The 26,131-nt window shown below is 43.5% G+C and overlaps 1 protein-coding gene across 3 annotated transcripts in view; it reads left to right on the forward strand.

The window, feature by feature from the left end:
- Positions 1 to 26,131, forward strand: part of COL28A1 (collagen type XXVIII alpha 1 chain) — a 1,696,952-nt gene that overhangs the window by 851,121 nt on the left and 819,700 nt on the right. For all 3 annotated transcript variants that reach the window (XM_069648530.1, XM_069648529.1, XM_069648528.1), the window contains exon 20: positions 8,499 to 8,567. In XM_069648530.1, the coding sequence (XP_069504631.1) occupies positions 8,499 to 8,567 (69 nt within the window). The remainder of the gene's footprint in view (positions 1 to 8,498; positions 8,568 to 26,131) is intronic.

Genomic DNA, 26,131 nt, shown 5'->3' on the forward strand with positions numbered 1-26,131 from the left:
GTTTGGTTGTCTATTGTCATATCCATGTCTATTTTCTGGGCTTTCCTCGAGGGGTCTCACCAGCACGGTATTCAGCTTACACCTTACAAGTCTGCATGTTGCTGTTTGAATGTCTGTCTTGTTCTCCCTGTCCCTCTCCCCCCTCCCGCATCCTTACCCCCTCCCTATGTGGCGTCCGATCTAGCTGGGTTATCTTCACCCAGTCAGCCTCGGACCACCAGTGAGAACCGTGCAACTGGCGGTCCTAGAACCAAACAACTTAAATAACAGTGAGCTCCCTGCACTCCCCCTTACCCCATACTGTGAGTATATAGATCCTTTCCATAGTTATTGATGACCCAATCGGGTTCCCTCATTTCTTAGTCCCTTGCGGTTCTTTTGTGTAAGCCCGTGATTGGGCCTGCAACTTAATCATGACTGCACTTTGTGAGCAGGCGTTAATTGTTCCACGTCCGGGGATGCGTTCATTCTCGGAAACTTTCTAGAACCCGGTATCTTATTGTGTCTCGGTCCCTTGATCCGCCACGCTCTGTCCTGATCTCTTCTTCCGTTATGGGCTGATCCCTCCGCCTGATCCCTCCGTAGGGCCGCCATGCAATTGGAGCTGCCTTTCTCAGACGTCAACCTTACTGTGTTTCCATCCCACTCGAATGAGAGGGAGAAGGGGTATCCCCAACGGTATCAGACATCCTTTTCCTTCAAAAATGTAGTGAGCGGTAGACATTTCCTCCTCATAGAAAGTGTAAGGGATTATAGGTCTTGATAAATTGAAACAGTCGCTGTGTCCAGTGAAATCTGTGGGCTGCATCTGGCCTTCTGAAGGACCCCAGCTTTGTCTGCATAATTATGGAATCGAGCGAGAACTGTTCTCCTGTGAATGCGGTCAATTTTCAGTTCATCTACCAAATTGTCTTCAAACAGAAGTTTCATTAGCGTATTCAGAGTTCTTTTTAGGTCGAGCTCAGTTTACTCCTCCTTCTCCGGGATGCCGAGGATGCGTATATTATTACGTCGCTCCCGATTCTCCAAATCATCGACTTTAAGGCAAAAGTCCTCCTCCCTTGCCTCGATTTCAGCAATCCTCGTATTCATTTGGGATTCCAATGTGGTCAGAGAAGTCTGATTATGCTCGACTTCCTCTTGTCTCTCTTCTATTTTGTTGATTCTGTGAGTAATTTTGTCTATTTTTCCACCTATGTCAGCTCTCATGCTTCCCATTTCTGTCAGCAGATCAGCTACATCTGCCTTGGTCGCAGCTGCCTCGGGTTCCGGGGATGCCATTGTAACAGAGAGAGGTGGACTGCTAGGAGTGCACTGGGGGGAGAACTTATAGGGTGCTAATTTCTCCATGATGTCCATGTGCCCAGGGCTCAGAACGCTGCGAAAGATGCCTTTTGCTGACCTGTGGTTGGGTAGTGAGAGACAAAGTTGATCGCAGGAGTTTCTGTGCAGGGAGAAGAGGGCACACACCCCAAGAACGAAATGGGGGCCGGGCCTTCTCATGGAGTTCATGGCCAGTGAGGTGAATTGATCTCTGACTTTATTCCACGCACAATGAGGGAACCAACCGCGTATAGTACCGAGTGCCTCCTGGAGTGATTGTCTGTCTGATGTGGTGAGGCTGTGGGATCCAACGGTTTGATGAGAGTGCCTGCTCCGCGCCGGTATTGAGGAGGGCACACACCCTGTACGACAGGAGCCCAACCCTCTGTTTAACGGCCTTGAGAGGGCCTGGATAAAGTTGTCCTGAATATTGGGTTGGTTTTAGCTTTCTCAGGATGCACTGTTATTATAATAGCGACACTTCTCTAGACGGTCTCCTGCTGCAGTAAGGTTCTGCTCGCACTTCTCAAGGAATGGTATTGCGGTTCTCGGACTTCCACTTAAGGTGCTCTGCTGTTGGAGAGTATGGGACAAGTTTGAGGGCGCCAAAGGGTTGTCCAGAAAGATCTCTCTTGCTGATATTAAGTGTACACGGGTGTTTGCCGCTATTGGATGTCTATGGTTTGTCATACCTTAGCACACCAGTACAGAGGTGTTCCGAAGCTGCTTGATTGCGTCTGTCAGGTGTCACTGCAAGATCAGATGTATTTAGAGTGATTCCAGGATTGTAGGTCAGGCGTCAATCCCCAGACGTGTTCGAGATGGCCCTTGAGGTTATGGGAGACTTTACTATGTCATTTGGGCCTAAAATGTTTTATCATCAAACTGTAAAATGTAAGATTTTGTATTTTCAAATTATAAATTGGAAGGTTGATTTAATCAGCCAAACAATAAAATAAAAAATTAAAAATAATCATCATTTATGAAGATAACCTTTTCACAAACACAAATTCACTAATTGAGTAGCCAACATTTTGTCAGACAGGTGTTTTCAAAATGAGACCTGCAAGTATAAGAGCACAGCAATTCAGGGCTTACGTCTCAAAAATAAAGTGGAGGGACTCTGGCATATACAGTGAGGAATGATATAACAGGCACTGAAGGTAAATTGCTAGATATTTGCATATTGAATAAAAAAATGTCTTTCCCAGCTCAAGAAATTCCATAGGACAAATACGCATTTCCCAAGTGAACATGACTACCTAAAATATTGCCTGCTAAATAGTAAAACAAGCGGACCTTTTATATCGAAAAATAAGAAACCGTCCCCTGTGCTGTAGAAAGTCAGTGGTCCGGTGGTAACCCTGTCAGCAATACTTGGCAGGTGGGACGGACGGCACCCGCCCGCAGAGTTGTAGTGTGTCAGTCCTGAAACAACAGTGCCGGTAGGCCTACCAGCACCGTTGTTTCTGGCCCAGCACACTTGTAATGAGGCCCAATATGAATGTTTCAGAATATTCTGTTGAGAGATGCTTGTGGTCTTGTGGTTAAGTTTCTTGTCTAAAAGCCGTGTGACCCGAGTTTGAATTCTCTACCCAGCGCTGTGTTATCAAGTGGAAGAATCACTTTTTTTGTAAAAGTGGGCGGACGTCGTTCACCCACGTGTTCCCCTGACTTGAGACCTGCATAGCATACATCAATGTCATAACTGCTATTTAAGGGTTAAGGAAGTCACCTGCAATTACTGAGGTCATGGATATCACTTGATCATAATACTTGTAACTATACCTTGTTCCTGACTTTTTTATAAAACACATGTTTAATTCTAGAGCGGATCACACAACAAATGTGCAATGCATCTCCCAAGTATTTTCCTATGCAACAGTCATACCGTCATTAGCAGAGACGTAGACAGGGTAGAGCAGGGATGTCGTTTCACCAAAATGCCAGGGGTAGCAGAAGTGACATTGCATGACCCTTGACCTCGGATGACATCATAGGAAGTGATGTCATTTGACCCACCCCGAAGTGACATCACAGGAAGCGATGGAACACAGCCTTTTACCCCTTGACAAACAGAAAGTGGCATCACATAGCATTGTTCCTAAGTACACTATGAAAAATATGGTTACAATACCACTGTAATCTGATATACATTTCATACAAGAATGGATCACCATATGTATAATTAATATCAGTGTGTGTGCAGGCCCATATTATCAAATTAGTGTGAATGCAAACAGACGTCCAAGGTCAAATGATAATGATGTGTTATTATATAGCAATTACGCTTAAGCGCTCTATATAGAACAAATATACAAACAATATAACCCAACCTGTGTTGGTACTCATGTATCAACCTCAGCAGGATGAAAGGCTGAGTTGGACTTGCCAGGATAAGAACCTGCAACCTGCAGATCACAAACACATATGTGGGGTGCATTTGAAGGCCCCAAACAGAAGTCCCTTTCACATGAATAGCAAGATGTTAAACACAGAAACAAAAACGGCCTGGCTTTTGTTTTTGTTTTTTCAAGTAAAGTTACAGAGCCATGTCGAAATGGGCCTACCTGTCATTACCAATGGACAAGCAGCATTTTAATTTGCAAAAGAAGGAGGAATCAAAGATCTCTGTCACATGGAAAACAGGATTTTTAAACATTGAACACAAAAACGGCCTGCACATGTGTGTGCAAATAAAAACGGTTTGAAAAACATAAAACTGAAAAAAACATCACTGCTCACAGAAAAATAGCAGGAAAACAAAACATGATGTGTGGGTTGACAAAGATCAATGTATATTATGTCTCACCAACAAACTCCAGTGGCATTTGAAGAGCCACTTTGTTTTCATGAAAATAAATGTCAGCCCAACACAGACCCTGTTTCTGGCTGTGGGAAAACTTCACAAAAGAAAACTCCCACTTCCAGCCTGGATGTCACATCTCCCGTCTAATGACCCCCCGAAATAAAAATGTGCTGCTGAAAGTGTCGAAAGTCCAGAATTACCCAGACTTGCTGGCCCAGACAGCAGTAAAGTAGGGACTTCAAGGAAAGTCCTTGTTGGCTGGAGCATGACTAAAAGGTGTGAAGACTGGGGGCGGCAACTTCAAAGAGCAAACTACCAACTTCAGAGAGACTCATAACACACCTCTGGTCACAGGCTGGCTCATGGAGACAGATGACTGTGCTGGAAGAAGCAGCTCTCCCATTGGCTGAACATACAGATGTACAATTAATTTAGAAGGACTATTATCATAGGCCTTTTTTCTCAGACATCGTAAGGTGGATTGATTTCATTTTTGTACAATTTTTTATGTAATTTCTAGGTGATTTTGGGGGATATAAAATGCATCTACCTGTGACTCTGGGAACAGTAATGGCCAGTTGGACTAGGTTTCTGGATGATCTGAACATGCTCCAAATGTGAGAGTTGGTGAGCAGATGGAAAATGAAATTAGGGATATGCTTAATAACTTACATATTCATCACGGTTGTGCTTTTTATGGAAACGGCAGAAATGTGCCACATGGCCGTTCTACATCGTACAGATTTGGTGGTCGGCTTATCTAATTCTCTGTGATAAGCTAAATCGGAAAATATGGTTAGTATGGCAGTTGCTAGTAGAATTATGAAGTTGTGGTACATAACTTGTTTTTGCCAAAAAGATGAAAGGAGAACAAAGGGGCGATTACAAATGGGAATTACCATATCGTGCTCTAGACCCCTAAATCAATCCTGACTTGGAGGCACGGTTAAGAGGAGAGAGAGGGTAACTGTCCAATCTTAGTGGCAGGAATTATTGCAGAGTACCTCCCCAAGATGGTAAAATTGGTGATGTCATTTCTGCTATATATGGGGGGCTGCACAAGTACAGGAGACGCAAAAACTGGGGCGACAGGAAAAGGAGACAGACAGGAGACAGAGAAGGCTGCTGAAATTTACCATCTGACAGCTGTAAGGAGACACCAGAGGATATTGCTGAGAGTGCATCTGGGTGGAGATGTCTGTTTCTAGGAAGGCCTCAAAGCTGACTGGGTCCTGTGGTAGAGAACAGGAGGTCATCTTTGAGAGTGGAGTGGCCAGACCCCTGCCCTATCTTTCCAGAGTGTCCAGAGATGCAGCTTGCTTTCCTGAACCTTAAACAGAGGCTTGCTATGTAGGTTTGCTATGCAAGTAGAACTAAGCCTTGGAAAACCAAAAGGTGGGGGGAGTGTGCTTGCCTTGTATCCTTTCCCTTTATAGTGGGTGAGGGGGAAACTGTGTAGATCCTTAGCCTATGTAACCAAAAATATGAATTTAATTAATTCCCCATTTGGCAGAACACTACGTGGTGAATTTTGTTAAAATTCGAAATTAACAAAGCTCAATTCCCAGTGTGCGCTGAAAACTATGGCCTATAATTTTATTGGGTAGTCCGTGTTGTCCAGCGGACCCCAACTTCTTCAGTCCAACCTTTTTATGCAGCTTCCCCAACACAGGCATTTCAGTAAGGGGGGGGTCTGAAATCCAAAATTCCCCAAAGCATTCCAATTTTTCTGTCTGACTTCCCAACATAGATCAAAGCAAAGGTGGGGGGTCTGAAAAACAAACCGTTAAATCACCCTGTGTTTAAAAGTGTGGGCAAAATTATAATTGCCAAATCTATTTTTACCAATCTTGAAATCCTACTGCTAGCCTTTTAAGCCTACAGGAAAATCAAAATCGCACAACGTCACCTTAGTGCCTTCTTCTTGATCAGTGCAATCATTTTGTGAAGTGAAATTTACAGAAAGGGAAGAATTTTGTCTGAGTTGTTTTGTAACTCACTTTTGTGATTTATTTATGCTGAAAGAAGTTGTGTTGCGCCATGGATAAAGTGGTTTTATGTTATTTGTGTTTTTGATATTTATGTAATAATTTCTATTACTTTTAATTTAAATAAATACAATATATTTCCTGTACATTGGCCTGGTTCTTGGCTCATTGTTAGCTCAGGGGCGAGGGATCCAAGGGGCATGATATGTGTCTGAGATAGGGCTAAAAAAAGAATATGGTAAACAGTTTGTTGAATAACCACTTGAGTGGTGAGGGAAGGGACTCCCCGTGTTGAAGGCGGCTTCTCAATAAACCGTTACACATCACAGCAAATATCGTTCAACCAACTGAGCGATCTTACCGGCTATAGCTATCTTACCGGCTATGGTAAAATGAGCAATTACATATCTGAATGTTCTAAAAGTCAGAAAGAAAATTACACTCTGTAGTGGATACCATTAAACTGGTAACTGAGATTTAATAGAAGGCCAGTTCCTATACAGGTCTGGTGCAAAGTTGGCCACATGTCAAGCCTGCATGGATCTACTTTTCAGGCTTCAGAGGTTGGCAAAATACATACCATTTGGAGGGTTCATAACTGCGTATTAAAAAATTTAGAGTATCGCTGGGAAAACAGCACACTCACACACCATCCCATACTCTGGGCACTCGTTACCTCACACATGCAAACAAACATCCTAAACAGCATGCCATGGAGATAGGGAAGATAAACACATTACAACAAAGCATTAATTGTGGCACAATGAAATCAAGAGCCACTTTATGTGCTATTGTGAAACATTTCTACACTGTACACAAGCTTTTAGGCACAAGGAATTTGTGAAGTGACCAAGGACACCGAGATGGAATGTCTTGTGATGATCGCAACAGAGATAACGGCAGAAAAAAACATGCTATAACTAGAACTTGCGAAAAGCAAAATACATAGTCAGAAATGGATGCTTATTCTACTTTAAATGCTTTTTGCAAGTTTTTGTCTGCATTGTGAATTTGAGGTGTTTAAGAACAGACCAAATCAGTTACTCACCCCCTGAAAAGTGCCTGAAATAAAACTTTAATGAGTCCAGCAATTATTGTATTGCATTCCAGAAAGACAAATTATTTGTTATTCTTATTCTTCTTATAGGGTCACTGCTCAACGTGCTTAAAGTTTTACACTTGTGGAACCCCATATCTTTTTAAGAGGTCTGCACTTAAAAGCCAGCCACTCCAGAAAAAAAGAGCCACGTGGCGTTGGCCACAGCCCAGGAGCTTTAATTCTTTTTAGGGGTAGCAAGGGAGGCCACAGGGGATGGGGGTAGCAAGGGAGACCTTAGGGGTCACAAATGACATCCCTGGGGTAGGTCCTGAGCAGGCAAGCTCTGTAAATTCCCACTGAGCAATACCATGTGGGCATTTACAGATGTTAATGTCACTGCGGTGGGCCAACTAGAATAGCTTCAGGACCCACTTGTTAGACAATTCTGGCTTTGCCTCTGGTCATTAGGTCCATCTGCCAGCCCTCCTCAAATCATGTATGCATCATCATTATCTGTCATTGCCTAGTCAATTCTGGGGCAGCCCACACCAATAGGCCACTTGTACTTGAGTGTGGATACAAATATACACATGGAACAAAAGTGAAGGAGACACTTGATGTGGCACCAGCCCACTGTGTGCCAAACTAGCAGGGTTAGAATGCAATTAGCTGCTACATTTCCAGAAATACTGCTAGCCCGTAAGGCCCTGTGGCTTGTGGTTTGTAAATAAGGAACAAACGAGAATCATTCACACTCCCGAATCCTGTGCCTTGTTAAACCCCTAAAACAAAACAAGTGGTTGGCATTATTATGGATCCCTATGGATTCCACATGCTCTTTTAAGTTGTGAAATGCAGGCAGAATACATAGGGATTCAGAATTCCTTGCCCACATCTAAATTTGATGAATGCTGAAATGCTGTCGAATTTCAGGCACTGAACTGGGTTAAGAGGCAGAGTGAACTTTACACACCATCTACCATATCTGTGCATACAATCCAAGGAAAATGGCCCAGTAGGTAGAAAACATGAAGCACGTTTGTTTCTGACTTTTTACTACACATGTTTCAATATGGACACCAAAGAGGTGTGAGAGGGAGTCAGTACTGCTTGTGTCATTGGCAGTAGGCATGAAACTGGGGCCATATTGTAAATGTAGAATGCCATGGTTAACTCCTGGGACTGCAAGTGTGTGTTGTCTGTGCGCTTCCCAAAGTTTATCCAAGTGTGCAGCTTTTCCTTAAAATTCTCAGTGGCTGTGCTGTCATTGCTCTGAACAGCATGTCAGAGCTGCATGTGGGGAGATTAATTTCTAATGACATGTTCTCTTTTTGTTTAGGGCGAACAGGGATTGCAAGGTGTAAGAGGGCCTGAAGGACCTGCGGCCACAGGAGAGAGGGGCCCAAAGGTATGATTCAAAATACAGTGTTACTACAAGACCAAAACAAGGTATAGAGCATTGCAAAAACTGCGCTGGATTGCTTACAGCTATGAGGCCTTTCAGCCAAATGATATGATGCTTATAAATGTACCTTCACCCATTTCTCTAACTATTGGGATCTCTCTCTTAAGGCTGTAGGTTGTAGGTTGATAGAGCGGGAGATAAAGAGAACTATAAAGATCCTGTTGCCGTATTTTATGCCATTTGTTCTGATGAAGGTGCATTATGGAGGGTCATCTTGCTTTGCCATTCAGATTCCTCACTGGTGATTGATTTTGTATTTCAAGTTTAACTTATCTTGTTTGTTCTCATTGACCAACCAACTATTGGGCTTTTACCGTTGAGTGTTCCTCTGTCAATTGTCCTTTTATCGCGTGATTTTGCACAGATGCATAGACCTCAAGAGGTAGATGGGAAGTGACTATGACTCTAATTAATCTGAAGAGTTGTTTTGAATTGGATAGGATTTTGATAATCCCAAGGAAACTCATACCTCAATAAACCTTCCCAGAAACATTGTATCCTATGAGCATAATCTTCCTCTTATCCTACCCTCATTCAGCTCTTGCCAACATTCTACTTTATTTCACAGGCGTATCCTGTTTTTTATATACGAAAGTATCAGAAATGTAGAAAAGTATATGGAAGTACAAACCACCCGGGTCTCCTCTTGAGGGAAGTCCTTCTAAACCTTTACATTCAATGCCAGAATTGGTATAAGTTGGTTTAAGTGTTTTAATCAATACCTCCTTAACATTTGATAGCTTACTGCTTAACTTAAAAAACGCTACGGTGGTCCCACTGTTGAACAAGTCTAACTTGAATACTTTGGAAATGCATAACGTCTTCTCCATCATTGAACTCCAACATGAATATACAATTTTGTAATGGGGTATGGCTGATCAATTGCAGATATGTACAGAATTCTCAGGTCTCCTTCATTGAAACAAGATGGGCTCCTGTCCCAGTACACGCAATGCAACCTTTTTGGAACATGTGCTATATGATCTTAGACTGGTAGCTGATGGTGGCAGTGTGGCAGCACATATATTACTTGATCAATCAACTGCTTTTAACATTGTCGACAATTAGCTACTCTAATCAAGCATCTCCCGAAGGGAGGTATCTGGTTGGGTTTTAGACAGGATTCAGTCATAACTTACAGACCGCTCCATGATGGTGACTCTGCCACTTTTCATTTGAGTTTGGGTTCACTCCCATGTGGAGTCCATCCGGGATCAGTCTTGTCTCCCTCTCTTTTCAAACTCTATGTGGCTCCCCTGGCATGTCAGATCGAATCTGTAGTAATGCACTCTTTGTATCTATGTCAATGACACGTAATAATTAAATGGTTAGATGGCAACCAACATGCTTTAACTTTAAAGAAAGAGGCTATCCCACAGATTTGGTTAACAAAAGTTATCTCAAAACATTCACGAGCCCTAAGCAGGCACTCTTACAAGTGGGAAAAAAGTAGATCAAAAACGCTGTTTAAACAGAACAGATAACCAACTTTGTTACCACATACAATTCGAATAAAAAAACAATCAAGACAATCCTCAGCAAGAATTGGAACATCTGAAGAGCAGACCCAGATCTGTCCTTAGCATTGGAAACAAAACCAACCATAACTTTTAGAAAAGCGAAAAACTTGAAAGAACAATTAAGTCCTTCACATTTTGAAATAAAAAAAAACACACCAGCCAAAACTTCGAGCACTATGTGGCTGACAGAACCTCTCAAGGGAAACTACAAATGTGGTCAATGCTCCATATATCAATACACGGACAATGACAAAACCATAATCATCAAACACATTATCCAACAAATCATTAACTGCAACAGCAGATTTGTAATATATGGAATAAAATGCTCATGTGATCGCCTCTACCTACGGAGCACAAAACACCAACTAAAAATCATGATCAGTGAACACATTAGAACAATGAAAATTAATACATGAGATCTACAATAGCAACGCATTTTCATGAACTACATAAATTGGATCAACTCAAGGATTTGAGATTCTTTGAAAATGAAAACTACAGATGCCACAAAGAGGAGTCAACATTGAATTACTCCTAAGAAAACAAGAAGCTCGCTGGATCTGCCTGATGGACACTTGCCACACAGGATTTAACTCAGACCAGGAGCTCTTTAATTTCTTTTAAATTAGCAACAATCATCTATTATGGAACTCTAGACAATACATACATAACCATAATCCCAAAGATGCAATTAAACACATCCTTTCTCTCCACCTTTCAGACCCTTCATAAACTTTGACTCTCAATTTCTCTCCAGTCAGAAGGTACTCAAGCTTCTTCCCCTTCCTCCTTCACCAACACACATAGATCTAGGTTGCTTCTAATAACTCGACACAACACTTAACCACTGGACCATTTAGCACATACATGACATCGCATCTTCAAATTAGTCATCGTATTTAATATCCTATGCCCACAAGACAAGACACATACTATATGCAAGTGACAATGATTCATAGCATTTAATGATGGTGCACGTGACCTTTCGATTGGAAAACAGACAAATCTCAATTATAACTCCACCACAAAGCTCATTAGCCTGAATTCATATGTACCAATGGCACGTTAAAATGTATAATCATTGACCACTACGCACCTTTTAATTGGAAAACATACGCATCCTAATTTTAATTCCGCCAATATGCTCATTATCATGAATGCATATGTACCAATGGCAGGTTTAAATTTACACCCATTGACCATTTCGCACAATGATAGCGTAACATGTTTATATTTTTAAATCAGGCATCAACAGACAGATACCAGTATAGAGCACCCTGCATTAATTACTCATCTGTATGATAACTGTGCTATTGTAACCCAATAGCAATGGCAATACAGTAATGAACCATCCAGTCGAATTCGCAACATTCAACCATCAGCAAGATGGCTGCTGAACACAAACGCATGACGTCATTGCGCAAAACATCAGCGCGATGACGTGATTGCGAATTACATAAAGCGTCCATTTTGGCACAAACAAACATGGCAATTGCTCCATCTGAACCAGAAAAGCAGTAGCTTCAAATAAGAGGTTAGACTATTTAAAACTAGATTTTTCTCTTTTCATGTATTAAATTAGCTGCTGTTAGAAACTTGCTTTACTAGGTAAATATCCACGTTATGTTTACCCATGTTTGTCATTCAAACAACCTTTAAATTTAAACTTAAAATAGGGCAACCTAGACATCCCTCTATTATGAATTGCAGTTAGCTGCACATACGGTTTTAAACAAAAACCTCAATGCGGCACATGTTCATTTACTTCTTTTCCACACATGGAATACATACATCGAATTGGGTGCTAAGATTATCTTTTTGTTGCAGGAATATCAAACTGTCTTGAACAATGGCAAATAAGGGACAGTGTACCATAAGCATCACGTAGTTTTTTTCTTATAGCTATCGGGAGCACACACTCATGTGAGTACTTCTTTGTACCCACCATGCATTCACTTGTCACTATGAGCTCATAAGGAAATCATTCACCCACACCTTTCTTTTTAGGTCAACAACAGGCAAACTTTCAAATAAGGAACACTGACCAACTTACCTCCTGAAGAACCACTTGTGAACCTGAGTGGAGAAACACGTGTTGAGGTTTAGAACTAAGACTCCAAAATCAAAAAGGAGATTTGAAATCAATCCAAATCCACTCAATCACAAGGATTTAAAGTGACAACACCTGAGAACTCCAACAAGAGGCTCGGCAGTAAGATTCCAAATCAAAAAAGGAGACTTGTAATCAATTAAAATCAATTTAATCACAAATACTTCAACGTGACAACACCTGAGAACTCAAACTTGTAGGGGTTTGGCATCAAGACATCTAATCTACCAGGATAACTGCAATTCACCCAAATCTATCAAATCACAAGAATTTAAAGTGATATTATTTGTCAACTCGAACAAAGAATAACAGACAGATAGTGAATTTAAACGATACTGTCTGACACTTTATCTGTCTTTGTTGAAATAATATCTTTTTGTTTTGAACATTAAAGCTAAGATTTTCTTGAGACCACCTACTTGAATTGATCTCTTTATTCAGAGTAAGAGAATGCAACTCTGGGACTATTATAATTTGATTTTACAGCAACCAACATGCTGTCTGAAAACTTCAAGGCTTTCCTCAGTTCTGTTTATCCGTGAACATGCCAAAACAGGTTATTGTTGAACCATTCTAAGACCGATATTCTGTCTCCTTTCTCCAAATCATTTTATAGTCTTCAACAGTCTGAGCCCCTTGCGGCTAGACTTTTAATAGACCTAAAAACTTCACACCGTGAATCCCCTGCTATTTGTGCTCTTCATTGGCTCCATGTTGCTGCAGACCACAGTATATTGCAAACCAGCAGATCAGACTGGCTATGTGAACAGTGATAGCTTCACCAAAGTGCACAAAAATAATTCCACAATATGGGGCCAGGCATGAAGGTACTAATAAATAAACTCAAGCGCAAGGGAACAGGATACAAACATGCACGTTTTAAGATTGGATTTCCTAAACCGACGACACATCTGCAGCATAGTGGACATCCAGATCCAGAGATCAACAAGGATCCACCACAGCAACATTCTGGAATACCAAGAAAAAGGGGTCCAAAATCATGTGCCACTGGCTGTCACAAACAATCTGGAGTTGGAATCCCTCCTTAAGATTGTTCAGGAACTACAGCCCATACTGCAACAAGATGAAATACTTTCAGAGGTTTTCCCTGAAATGCCCCTCTTTGCTTTCAGACCGCCATTCAATCTCAAACAAATGATAAGAGTTACATTCACCTCACACAGAAAATGGAACCATAGTGCATAAAATAAAAATATGTGTAACATGTCCACATATCTTTGGTTCAGATACAATCAAGATACCCCACAGGGGGCGCAGTGGACAGGATTCACATATGCATCCAGCATTGTTCTGTATCTTATTATGTGCATGTAATGCCACAGGGAGCTACCTTGTTGGGGAAATTGGCAGTAACTACATAAGCGGATAAGAGCAAAGAGTTAGCAGATGGAGTAAAGGCAGACCCGGTGAGAACTTTTGGGAACCAAATCACACCCTTGATGACTTTATGATTGCAGTGATGAAATGTAACTTTAGGACAAAAAAGGCACAAAACAACATGTGAACACAAATGAACACAAATGCATGCATATTTTCAAGACATTGGAAGATGGTCATAACAGACATTGCAACTTCATGAGTACCTATCCCAATTAACAAAGCCCTACCTTTTGCACCCATAGATAACCAAAGATTGCAATAGATAGACCTTTTATTTTCTATGGCTCTTCAATAACACCTAACTGAAATATCCACAGACACAATAGGTTTGCACATGCCATGAATGAAGCTATGCAATCCCTTCACTCCTAGGAGAGCTGCCCAGCAGTGCTTCATTCTCTTGCCTGCTTGAATATAGTTTTCAATGCCCATTACATTTTTCATACTTGAATGCGTGGCAGTAACTTTATAAGGCATTAAAGAGATTAATTCTTAATTGTTCCTGTTTTTCCAAAAGTTTCATTCTTCCTAGGCCTTTTGAAATTATCTGAAGATTACGAAAGCTTTCCAAGAAGTGACTTATAAATATAGATATTCAGTACCTGGGTCATGACTCTGCATTTCTGCCTCTCGTGGCGCTGATTTCAGACCCGCTGGACGTTGTGAACCATCAACAGCCTTGACCCTGAATCATAGTTTTACCCCTCCCGGCACAAATCTGTATTTTTGGAAACATGGACTGGAACTCTCAAAATGCACCTGAAGGAACACTCAGCAGCTTGATCTGGAATGTCATTTGGACTCAGAATTTCAAACACACAGGCTCCTTCATGAACAGAAGAAGGAGAGCATGTTTCAGTGGACTGCAACACAACCAAAATGACTACGATTTTAATTCTATACAAAAGCCCCTGGAGTTTGTCAGCACTGGCTCCTCTCCCAAAGTCCATGCCAGGCATACCTATGAATGCTTGTGTGCAGCCCAATCCTATAGCTCCACCCTGGTTTTTCTCCCTGCTGCCACTGCTTATATGCTGTCACGCTCTAAATGTTCCCGTTTGTGCATTGAGCTCTGAACCTTGGGCAGCTAGGACCCATTTGGAATCTCCCGGCTTTGCTGGCATTTCTGTTTGTGTTTTGTCTGTTACTTAGTCCTACAAATGGGGGCTGCGCAAATCCTGACAGCCTGGTCTGTCCCCGGGTTGTCTATTTCATTGCCAGTTCCTGGTACACACTGCCCACATCCCCTTGCAAGAGTGGTTTATTAAAAGAGGAAGCAGACATTAATAAGGAGCAATAGGTTAAGGTGAGAACAAGCATAACTGTGGCAGAGCTAAAAGGAAGTACTAGATCTCAGAATAAATCCCCAGGCATACCACATATGACTTGACACATATTTTAAAAAAAATGCAACCAACCTCTGGTGGAAACATGAGTATCTAGAACAGAATTATTAGAATGGATAGTCCTGGGAGAATTGGGAGAACACCAGGATATGCACTTACCATATCCCCGAAATCCCAGTGAATTCCTGTATTTTGACTAGATCTGCTGAAATCCATCCAAATTCTTCTTTAAGATTCCATACCATACAATTACTCGATCATCCGAGCAGACAGAGACACCAATATCTCCAAAGGAGGAGGCATTGCATTTATTCACAAAACCTCATTAGGTCTGAGAACTATATCCAACTTACCCTTGCCATCAGCAGAGCTTCTATCAGTTAAGCTATCCACGTCACCCACTTCTACTATTACTATCCACCTTATTTATCGTCCGCCAGGTCCCACCACCAACTTTGAAAATGATATCTCTCACTTACTATCCACCAATACCAAGAAGAACTCACAAATTATCATCCTGGGTGATATCAACTTAGACTTACATGACTCCAATGACCAGAAAGCGTTTGCTCTTAAGAACACGATGACTGAACTAGGACTTACTCACCGCATCTCCGAACCCACTCACAATAAAGGCAGAATCCTAGATTGGATAGCAGACCTCAATTGCAATATCGATATCTTTCTAATGCCCCCTCCGTCTGGACCGACCATCACCTCATCCTGATCAATATCAATGAATCTGTATCACCTACTCCACAAACTACAGCGCCAGCCAAAATGACTAGGAACAAACGTAATCTAACCCTAGATAAACTCATCCCTCTACTTGAACCTATTACCAACCCCACCACAACTATCTCTCACCCCACAGCACTGGTCGACCTGTACAATCACACCATCTTTAAGGCCATCAACACACTAGCGACTATGAAACTATGCAAGTCTAAACCACGTGCCCATCTCAATACCTGGTACACTCCTCACCTTAATGAGCATAGGAAAATTAAAAGATCCTCTAAGGCTTTATGGAAGAACACACCTTCAGCGCTAAACAAGGCTCATTTTGCCGCAGCCTCCTTCAACTATAAAATAGCTATAATCCAAACTAAAAAAGACAATTACAATGCCCATATCCCTAAAGCAGCGTCCAATACCAAGGAACTCTTTAACATCCTGAAAGAATTAGAAACCCCAGCCCCACTCCTTGACACGTGAATTAAGGACACCCATTGGTGTACCAATATTCAGAATGCACTCCAAGACAAAATCACCATGCTCCAAATTAAAATAGCTACAAAGAAATCTCTTATCTCTAATGCCGACCCTATCCAGAACTCACATTGCACGACGGGGAACACTCAGACCCAATTCAACTTTTCGCCACGATCAATCAAAGAGGTGGAAACTATTATACTGAAACTTAAACCATCTAATTGCCAGGGAGATGCATGTCCTGCCCCTCTTATTAAGGAAGCCGCGAAGGAACTTGCCCCTTTCATTACATCAATTATCAACGACTCCTTCAAATCCATCACAGTACCCAACAACTTAAGACGCCTCGGTACTCCTGTGGTTAAAAAAAACCTCCCTGGACCCCAACAACCCAGCCAACTACAGACCTATTACAATGGTCCAATTTCTGCATAAAATATTGGACCGAGCTGCTTATCTACAGATACAGCAATACGTGGAATCTAACAACTTACTAGGGCTAAGACAATCAGGATTCACACCTAGACTTGGAACTGAAACCGCTCGTATTGACCTCAAGACTCAAATCCAAACCCTGAAAGATAAGGGCAAACTAGCCCTGCTTCTTTTACTTGACCCATCAGCAGCATTTGATTTACTGGACCACAAAATCTTATACAAACACCTCACATCAGCTGTGCATTTTTCAGACCAAGCCAATGCCTGGATTGAATCTTTCCTCCATAACAGATCCCTGAGGGTCTTCGCACCCTCTGCTTCTGCCATTCCTTCCCCAGTCACCTGTAGGGTTCCACAAGGATCTTGTGTGTCTCCCACTCTCTACAATGTATTCACTAAGCCACTTTTTGATGAGCTTGACTATCTGGGTGTAACCTATACTAACTGTGCGGACAACACCCAGATACTCATCCTCATCACTAGTGATTATGCTGTAGATAGCAGGATACTCAATGACATCTATCTTATTGTGCAAGCCTGGATGGCGAAGCATGGGCTCTATCTTAACAACGATAAGACAGAGCTGCTCCTCCTCGGCTCACCTGACAAACTGAACAAATTGGATGTATCAATCACCTCATTCAATATTGACGGCAACATTATTAAAGTTGCTAATGGGGTCAAAACACTAGGAATCTATATCGACTCAACATTGACACTTAAAAGACAAACCAATGCCCTGGCCTCCTCTTCTGCCTACACCTGTAAGCTTATAACAGCCTGCCTACCATACCTGTCTACAGCCAACTGCATTACCTTAGCAAGAGCCCTAGTACCCTATAAGCTTGACTACTGTAATGCACTTTATCTTGGCACTTCACAACAAAACCTGAACAAGATGCAAGATTTGCAAAATAACGCAATTCGCACAGCTTTAAACATCCCAAGGAACTTACACATCTCGGAAACCAGAACCTCATTAAAATGGCTTAACATCAAGCAAAGAATAGCATACAACAACTTGTCCCTTACTCACAAGTGCCTCTCCAACCAAGTGCCCATCTACCTGGCTAACACTATCTCACGCAACACAACAACTCTGCCTTGAGGCATTGCGTCAGCATACCCCGATTCAAACAACAATGAGCCGGTGTGGTTAGCTTCCCTGTCCTTGCGGATAGAAATTGGAATGCCCTCCCTCTCTCCCTAAGAGAAGAACCTTCCTACCACCTATTACGGAAAAAGGCTAAAGCTTGGCTCCATGAGCAAGACACCACTTTGATGGTTTAACCATCTGACTTATATCTCTCTATAAATATCCTTGTAAGATCTGATGCATAGGCGTACTGATGTAACTTGTACTATTCTATGTTCTCGTAGTGTATATTTGTAAAATGTTGTAACTCACTGTTTTTCTATAATATGCCTGTACTTTCTGTAACATGTAAGATTAGCGCCCAGTTGCCTAAGGGCTTAGTGCGCTCTATAAATAAACAAACTAAACTAAACTAAGCTAAGATTATTGTTATCTCCGATCAGATCTTCCAGTTCCCCATAAGGCCTTGAATAGTCTTTTTGTTGATCCACATGGTGGCAGCCTGTATCAGCGTTACGCCTGGGTGAATTTGTTCCGATGTGACTATTGAGCTTTTCCGTGGAACTAAGCTTTCTCAAACATAATCTGGCAAAATGATTAGCTACAATGGTACAAATAGGGCATGTCTAGTTTGAGATTGGGATGTCTAGTTAGGCAGAGGCAGGTGGTTGCTACAGCAGTTAAGGGATTATGTGTTCGTCGAGGGAAGGGTATGAAATTAAGAGGATTGAGTTGTGTGAGAAGTACATTAAAAGAGATTTGGTTGAGGCAGAGGGAGAACATTAATTTATTTTTAAATTTCTTTATTGGCATTGTTAAGAAGGATTTCTGAACTCGGACCTGGAGGGGCAGAGGTTCAGAAGGCCAGCCTAGTTTCTTGGAACAGGGTAACCTCTGGACAAGCCAGACCAATCAGGGTAGCAATGGCGGCGGTCAAGACTAAGTCTCAAGAGGGGTGAGGGTGACGGAAACACCTCAATGAGCACACAACGCAAGGATACTTAAAAATTAGTCCAGACAGGTGTTATATTAAAAATATAGACACATTTATTACAATGCCTTTGTAACATCGACCATAGCAAAGAATCACAATAATACTAAAGTAAACCAACAGATCACAATCAATACAATATATATACAAGACCGCGGGGTCTAAGGAGTTAGGAGCACGTAATATGTAGACCACCTAGATGGGGAGTAAAACAGGCAGTGCAAGTAATCATTAGACCCAGTTCGACATCCGAAATACACCTAACTAGGAGGAAGTCCGAACCCTATGAAGAGAGGAGCCTTATGCTCAAAAGTACCTGCACGTGCTGGTGCCAATGGACAAAAGAGGAAGGTGAATGAAGCGATGCAGAACAAGTCCTCACTACTCAAGCAAGGCCACCACTTGTGGGCAGAGGCAGGGTGAGAGGGCGGGATAGAGTCGCTATTTCCCAACAGCGGTAGAAAAGAAACGGGATCCTGCGCGAGGGGCCACCGGTTGGGGTATGGACTACTCACCGGTCCCCGACGCAGGCAGACCCAGACTTCTCCAGTTCAGCTCACGTTGCTGGCAGGTTCAGCTGCGATGATCAGGATGTCTCGACACCGTGTAGATTCTGCGTAGCAGGATGCAGGGTCGAGGGTGTCCCAAATGCAGCGGACGTGCAAAGGTTGTTACCACAGCAGGGCAACACGGCAACCGCGTTTACTCAGGTCCGGGCGCACTCGTCTTACTTCAGACCTGGGAATGCCAAGTGTACGAATTTGGTGTGAGGGTGCCGTGGAAGTAGAGCAAGCAGTAGACCAAGTTTCGAGGGCTTCCCCGAAACGGCGGCAATGACAGAGCAAAGCGTCCTGCTTAAGCTGGTCAGCCCACTGGTTGGCCCAGGGACACTTCCTAAGAGGCTTACTTGCAGGGTTTGATGAAGGTGCCAGGAATAGTTGATCCCACTATTCCAATGGGTCGAAGCGCCTTTGTAGATCTTCTAAGATGATCAGATGCAGAGGGGTCTCGCAGGACGACAGCAGTTCAGGGTGCCAAACCTTCAGCGGGTCACCAGTGGTTCCTTGACTCAGCTTCTTGTTGCAGGATACTTGGCTCCTTATCCCTTGTTCGGTGTGAACTCAGGAGATCGGCATGGTAGTGGTGTTTCCAGCCGCCTCTTATCCAAAGTTCCCTTCGCGCCAAAACGGAGAGGACCCAATGGGAGATCTGCTCACAAACACTCACACCATACGTGGACCTATCATGGTCCCAGGCATTGAGGACACTCTAGACTCTCTGGCACCCAGGATGTGTATTGGGACCAGGCATCCCAGCCCACATCCTGGAGGCACACACAAGGCATGCAGAAGCCCGCAAAAGCGTTTGTGTTTCCCAGGAAAGTGCATGACCAAATAAGGACTGCCCTGGGTCGGCTCGACCTGGGGGAAGTTGAAGGGGCAAGGCGGTCAGCGGACAGGACAAAGAACCTCGTGGCATGGCCATTTTGGGAGCCAGGCCACCTATTCGTGCCAAATGTGGTAAGCGCGGATACATAGCAAAAAAGGGTTCAAAACACAAGAGAAATGATAGCTGCCACCAGTCCCATCCGTGACACACTTGCACAGTTCACAATAAGTCCAGCAAGAGTTTCTAGGGCCTTTGAAATGACTAGAGACTGAAGAGCGCGGTAATGTAAGTTACGGTGCACTCTTGTTTCATGTTGCACAAAAGCTGCAACATGAGGAAAGGACTACGGGAAACGAAGTCTCCCATTACTGACTATCTTAAAGGCATGTCAGTTTCCCCATAAGTATTGAGTGAAAGCCCAGAGGAGTGCTGTGGAAGGCTGCGCTTCTCTGGCAAATTCTAGATCAGGGTGTAAAACAACAGCAAAAAATTTCGGGGTTGCCACATGGAGGGAAAATTACATACAATTATGAAATCTTTACTAACACTCGCCCCTCCCAGACTAAGGACAGGGGGAACTAATCCACCCCTGGATGAGTTTCTTGTTCAGGTCGGTTAAACATTCTGGACAACCCATCAGCATTGTTATGTTGGACACCTGGCCTATGCTCAATAGTGAAGTCGAAGCCTTGTAGACTTATGGACCACCTAAGCAACTTTGGATTCTCTCCCTTCATGTTCATTAGCCACTTTAAGGGCTTATGGTCAGTTTGCACAGTGAAGTGGGCCCCATAGAGGTAGGGCCTCATCTTCCGTAGGGCCCACACAACAGAGAAACATTCTTTCTCTACTGTGGACCATCTGAGCTCTCTGTCCTTAAGCTGGAGACTAATGAAACAAATAGGGTGTTCCTTACCCTTCTCATCTACTTGTGATAGTACAGCTCCTGTCCCAGTGTCAGATGCATCTGTCTGCACAATAAAAGGTCTTTAGTAATCACGGTCCCTGAGAACAGGGGCCTGGCACAAGGAGTCTTTTAAGCCATTGAAGGCCTTCTCACACTCTTCAGTCCAAATTACCTTCTTGGGTTTCTTCAGAGTGGTAAGAGCAGTCAGAGGGGCAGCTATGGTGCCATAGTCTGCCATGAAATGTCTGTAATACCCCGTGAGTCCTAAGAAGGCTCTCACCTGGGTCTGTGTAGTGGGGGTAGGCCAGTCTTGTACTGCTTGTACTTTACTGGGTAGAGGCTGTATCCTCCCTCCACCTACTTCATGTCCAAGGTAAACCACTGAGCCTTGTCCAATCTGGCATGTACTGGCCTTTATGGTCAAGTGGGCTTTCTGAAGAGCCTGTAACACAATCCCAAGGTGTTTCACATGGTCTTCCCAGGTGGCACTGAACACTGCTATATCATCCAGATATGCAAGACAGAATTCATCCAACCCATTCAACACATGATTCACAAGCCTCTGGAAATTGGCAGGTGCATTCTTCAACCCAAAAGGCATTACCCTGAACTGGTAAAGACCTTCTGGAGTTGAGAACGCTGTCTTCTCCTTGGCATGTTCTGCGATGGCTATTTGCCAATAGCCGGCAGTGAGGTCAAACGTGCTGAGGTACTTGGAGGCACCCAAGGTATCCACCAGCTCATCTGTTCGAGGCAAGGGGTGGGCATCTGTCTTGGTGACAGCATTTAGAGCCCTGTAATGTCTGCCCACGCAGAACCTCAATTCAGAAGTGCCTGCTTTTGGAACCAAAACCACAGGGCTGGACCAAGGACTACTAGAGGGTTCAATCACCCCAAGATCTAATATTTTGTTGACCTCCGTCTTAATGTAAGACTGTACTTTATCTGACATCCTGTATCCCCTACTTTTGGTAGGTACACTGTCTTCTGTGTCTATGTTATGTTTGCACCAAGGTGTCAAACCAGGGGACTGTGAAAACAAGGGGGAACATTGCCTAAGCAAACTTTTCACCTCAACCTGCTGATCAGAAGTTAGGTGAGGGGCCACTCGGACACCTTCAAAGGAGCTATTTGAAGGAATGCTTTGAAACAGGTCAGGGAGAGGTTCAGAATCCTCTTCCTCAACATCGGAAGCCAATAGCAGTGCTGCGATTTCAACTCTTGGGATGAAAGCCTTCAGCCTATTTACGTGGAACACTTTTGGAGCCTGTCCAGGCCTTCCAATTTCCACTAAATAGTTTACCTCACCCAGGGGCTCCACCACTGTGTGAGGGCCTGACCATTTATCCTGTAAAGCTCTAGGCCTTATGGGATTCATGATAAGGACTTGCTGACCAGGTGTGAAGTTGATGAGGGAAGCTTTCTGGTCATACCAATGTTTCACCAGGGCTTGTCCTGCCTTCAACTTGTCACTAGCCAGACCCATCAGGAGTACCATCCTTTTTCTGAGCCCTAACACATAGTCTACTACGTTGGTAGTAATAGGGGGAGTGGGCATCTCCCATCCCTCCTTGACTATGGCTAAGGGTCCCCGAACAGGGTGACCAAACAGAAGTTCGAAGGGACTGAAACCAACACCCTCCTGTGGTACCTATCGGTAGGCAAACAGTAAGCATGGTAAAAGAAGATCCCATTTTCTTCTCTGAGGTTCTTCCAGAGCCCCAATCATACTTTTTAACGTTCTGTTAAACCGTTCCACCAGACCATTGGTCTGGGGGTGGTATGCGGAGGAGAACTTGCAGGTGACATTCTTTCCACATAGCCTGCATATACTTCGACATAAAGTTGCTGCCTCTGTCAGACACAACTTCTTTAAGGAAGCCAACCCTAGTAAAGATGCCGAGTAACGCTTTTGCGACTGACTTGGCAGTCACAGTTTTCAATGGAATGGCCTCAGGATATCTCGTGGCATGGTCGACCAATGCCAGGATAAACCTATTGCCTGAGGATGTTTGGGGGTCAAGGGGACCAACGATGTTGATCCCTACCCTCTCGAATGGTACTCCCACAACTGGGAGTGCTACCAATGGAGCTTGGATTGTTGAACCACTCTTACCAGATAACTGGCAGGAGGCACAACTCCTGCAGTGACTTTCTACTTGCACCCCCATCTTGGACCAGTAGAAATGCATGGATAACCTTTGCTTGGTCCTCTTAATACCAAGGTGACCAGCAAGGGGCACTTCATGCGCCAGCTGCAGGAGGAAGGGTCTTACAGCAAGGGGAACCACCAACCTCCTATGGTCTCTTACTGTAGACTCTGTGGGCTCACTATAGAGGAGTCCACCTTCCCAATAAATCTGATGCTTCCCAGGAGGTTCACCCTCAAGCTGGGAGCAGGCCTGTCTCCTTAGGCCTTCCAGAGATGGGCACTCACGTTGGCCTTTACTGAATTCTTCCCTGTCAGGACCACCTTCTACTAACAAATTATTTAGTTCAGGATGGTCATTGGGGTCAAACACTTCAGGCATCACCACCTCCTCATCAGGTCCGGGCGATTGACCAACTACCACCACCGCAGTGGTAGGCGAGTTAAGGGGAATATTTTCTTTCCCTCTTCTTGGTTTCTTGACTCCTTTAGCCTTGGGTTTCCCCTTTGGCTGGGGCAGAGCATTGGTCTTGGCCAGTGCTGCCCTCGTTTGAGACCTTGTGCAGGGTCTGTCAGCAGTATCTCCCACAAGCCCTAAAGCTCTGAGATCATTGCCCAACAAGACCTTTCCTGGGACACTCCTCTGAATGCTCACTGGAATCCTGACTGCTGTACCATTGATAGTAAGATTTACAGGTATTACTGGGGACATGATAGGTGGGCCGTCAGCCAACTTAGTGGGCATCAGAGTAGCTCTGGCAACTTTCTCTGAGTCTACCAAGGTAGAATCTATTAAAGTTCGACTGCACCCACTATCCCTAAGAGCTGGAGTAACTACTCCATTGATCAGCACACTGTCTTTAAAGTAGTGCTTGGTGTTATCTGGAATCCTAGCATACGCCTCTGCGACTTTAGGCTCCCAGGAACCCAGGGAAACTAAAACGACCTCAGCTTCTATCCCACTGGGGAAGGAGTCTGAGGAGAAGGATGCTCTGGTAATCTATTCTTCCTCGTAGGAGGAGAAGGCCAGATTAGCAGAGTGGACCCCCAAGGTTTTGACCTTACATCTGGGATCCCCCTTCACGTGGTCAGTTGCTCCACAAGCAAAACAAGATCCATTGGGTCTGTTTACATAGGGAGGCTTATTATAACCAGAGTTCTGTTTCGGAGGCTGACCTCCACTACCCTGCGAGTTCTTTTGTGTCTTACTCTTGTTTTTCTTTTTGTGGCCCTTTTGGGAAGAAGATTTATCAGTTTCCTCACCATCCTTATCTTTGGACTTTTTCCCTTCCTCCTGCTTAACAGGATGAGTCTTGTCCTTATGGGACACTCGAGTTGACACCGATAAATCTGCTGAAATGGCAAGCTTCTTAGGATCTATCTCCTTTGAATCTGCCAAATGCTGCTTAAGCTCAGGGGAAGAAGATGCAAAAATATGTTCCAGCATGACAAGACTTATCATACCTTCAAAGGTAGAAACCTTATAACCTTCGACCCAGCCAGTTAAGTTTTTTAAGGATTCAGTTACATAAGATACCCAAGTACCACCTTCTTTTTTCTTATACTCTCTGAATCTTTTTAAGTATTGGACAGGAGTCTTTCCAAACTTTAAAATGAGAGTCTGCTTCAACATTGCAAAATATGCTCTCTCAGCCTTCGACATTTCCATAATAGCACTGAAGCCAGAATGGGGCTGACTGCTAAGTAACCAGGCAATTTTATCAGCATTGTCAACTTGTTGAACTTCACATGCATACTCAAATGTATTCAGCCAGTCCATAATGTCATTCTTTTCCTCATACACACTGAGCAGATCTTTTGGAAACCTTGGATGAGAGCAGGCCCCAGACCCATGTCCAGGACCCTTGGATACATTGGCAACTTGAAGCTTGACCAGTTCCAACTGGTGATCCCTGTCTTTCTGTTTTTCTGCCTGTTCGATTTTTAGTTTGGCCATATTGAAATCAAGCTCCTTCTGCCTAAACAACAGCTCTTGCTTCTTGAATTCAAGTATGGCCTCCCCATCAGCACTGGCAGAGGAAACATTGGACATTTCATCCTCCCTGTCCTCATGGTCGCTGTGGACCAGTGCAGTGGCAGAACTGTCAGTTCTACCAGTGAGAGCAGCCCCACCTCCTTCTGCACTGTCCTCTGAAGCTATAGCGCTAAGCTGAGCTTCTTGCCACGCCATTATTCTTTGGATCATTTCCATTTTTGTGCCTTGAGAGGAGACACCTCTTTCAGCACACATCTTTTTCAATGTTTCGGATTTAGAAGCATTTAAAGTTAACAAGGTACTTGTTTCCATACTGTTAGATAGGACTATGGCCTTTAAAAAGTTAAACTACGACAATTCACTACGTGTCCTGTTAGAAATAACTTGAAATGCCTTCACTCGTGCGCAACACTGGATACCTTCAGTCGGATCCCACCGCTGTACACCAATTTGTTAAGATGGATTTCTGAACTCGGACCTGGAGGGGCAGAGGTTCAGAAGGCCAGCCTAGTTTCTTGGAACAGGGTAACCTCTGGATAAGCCAGACCAATCAGGGTAGCAATGGCGGCGGTCAAGACTAAGTCTCAAGAGGGGTGAGGGTGACGGAAAGTCCTCAATGAGCACACAAAGCAAGGACACTTACAAATTACTCCAGACGGGTGTTATATTAAAAATATAGACACATTTATTACAAAGCCTTTGTAACATCGACCATAGCAAAGAATCACAATAATACTAAAGTAAACCAACACATCACAATCAATACAATATATATACAAGACCACGGGGTCTAAGGAGTTAGGAGCACATAATATGTAGACCACGTAGATGGGGAGGAAAACAGGCAGTGCAAGTAATCATTAGACCCAGTTCAACATCCGAAATACACCTAACTAGGAGGAAGTCCGAGCCCTATGAAGAGAGGAGCCCTATGCTGAAAAGTACC

This window comes from Ambystoma mexicanum, chromosome 2q, assembly GCF_040938575.1.
Source record: "Ambystoma mexicanum isolate Mex_15411 chromosome 2q, UKY_AmexF1_1, whole genome shotgun sequence".
In the NCBI taxonomy this organism is placed as follows: Eukaryota; Metazoa; Chordata; class Amphibia; order Caudata; family Ambystomatidae; genus Ambystoma; species Ambystoma mexicanum.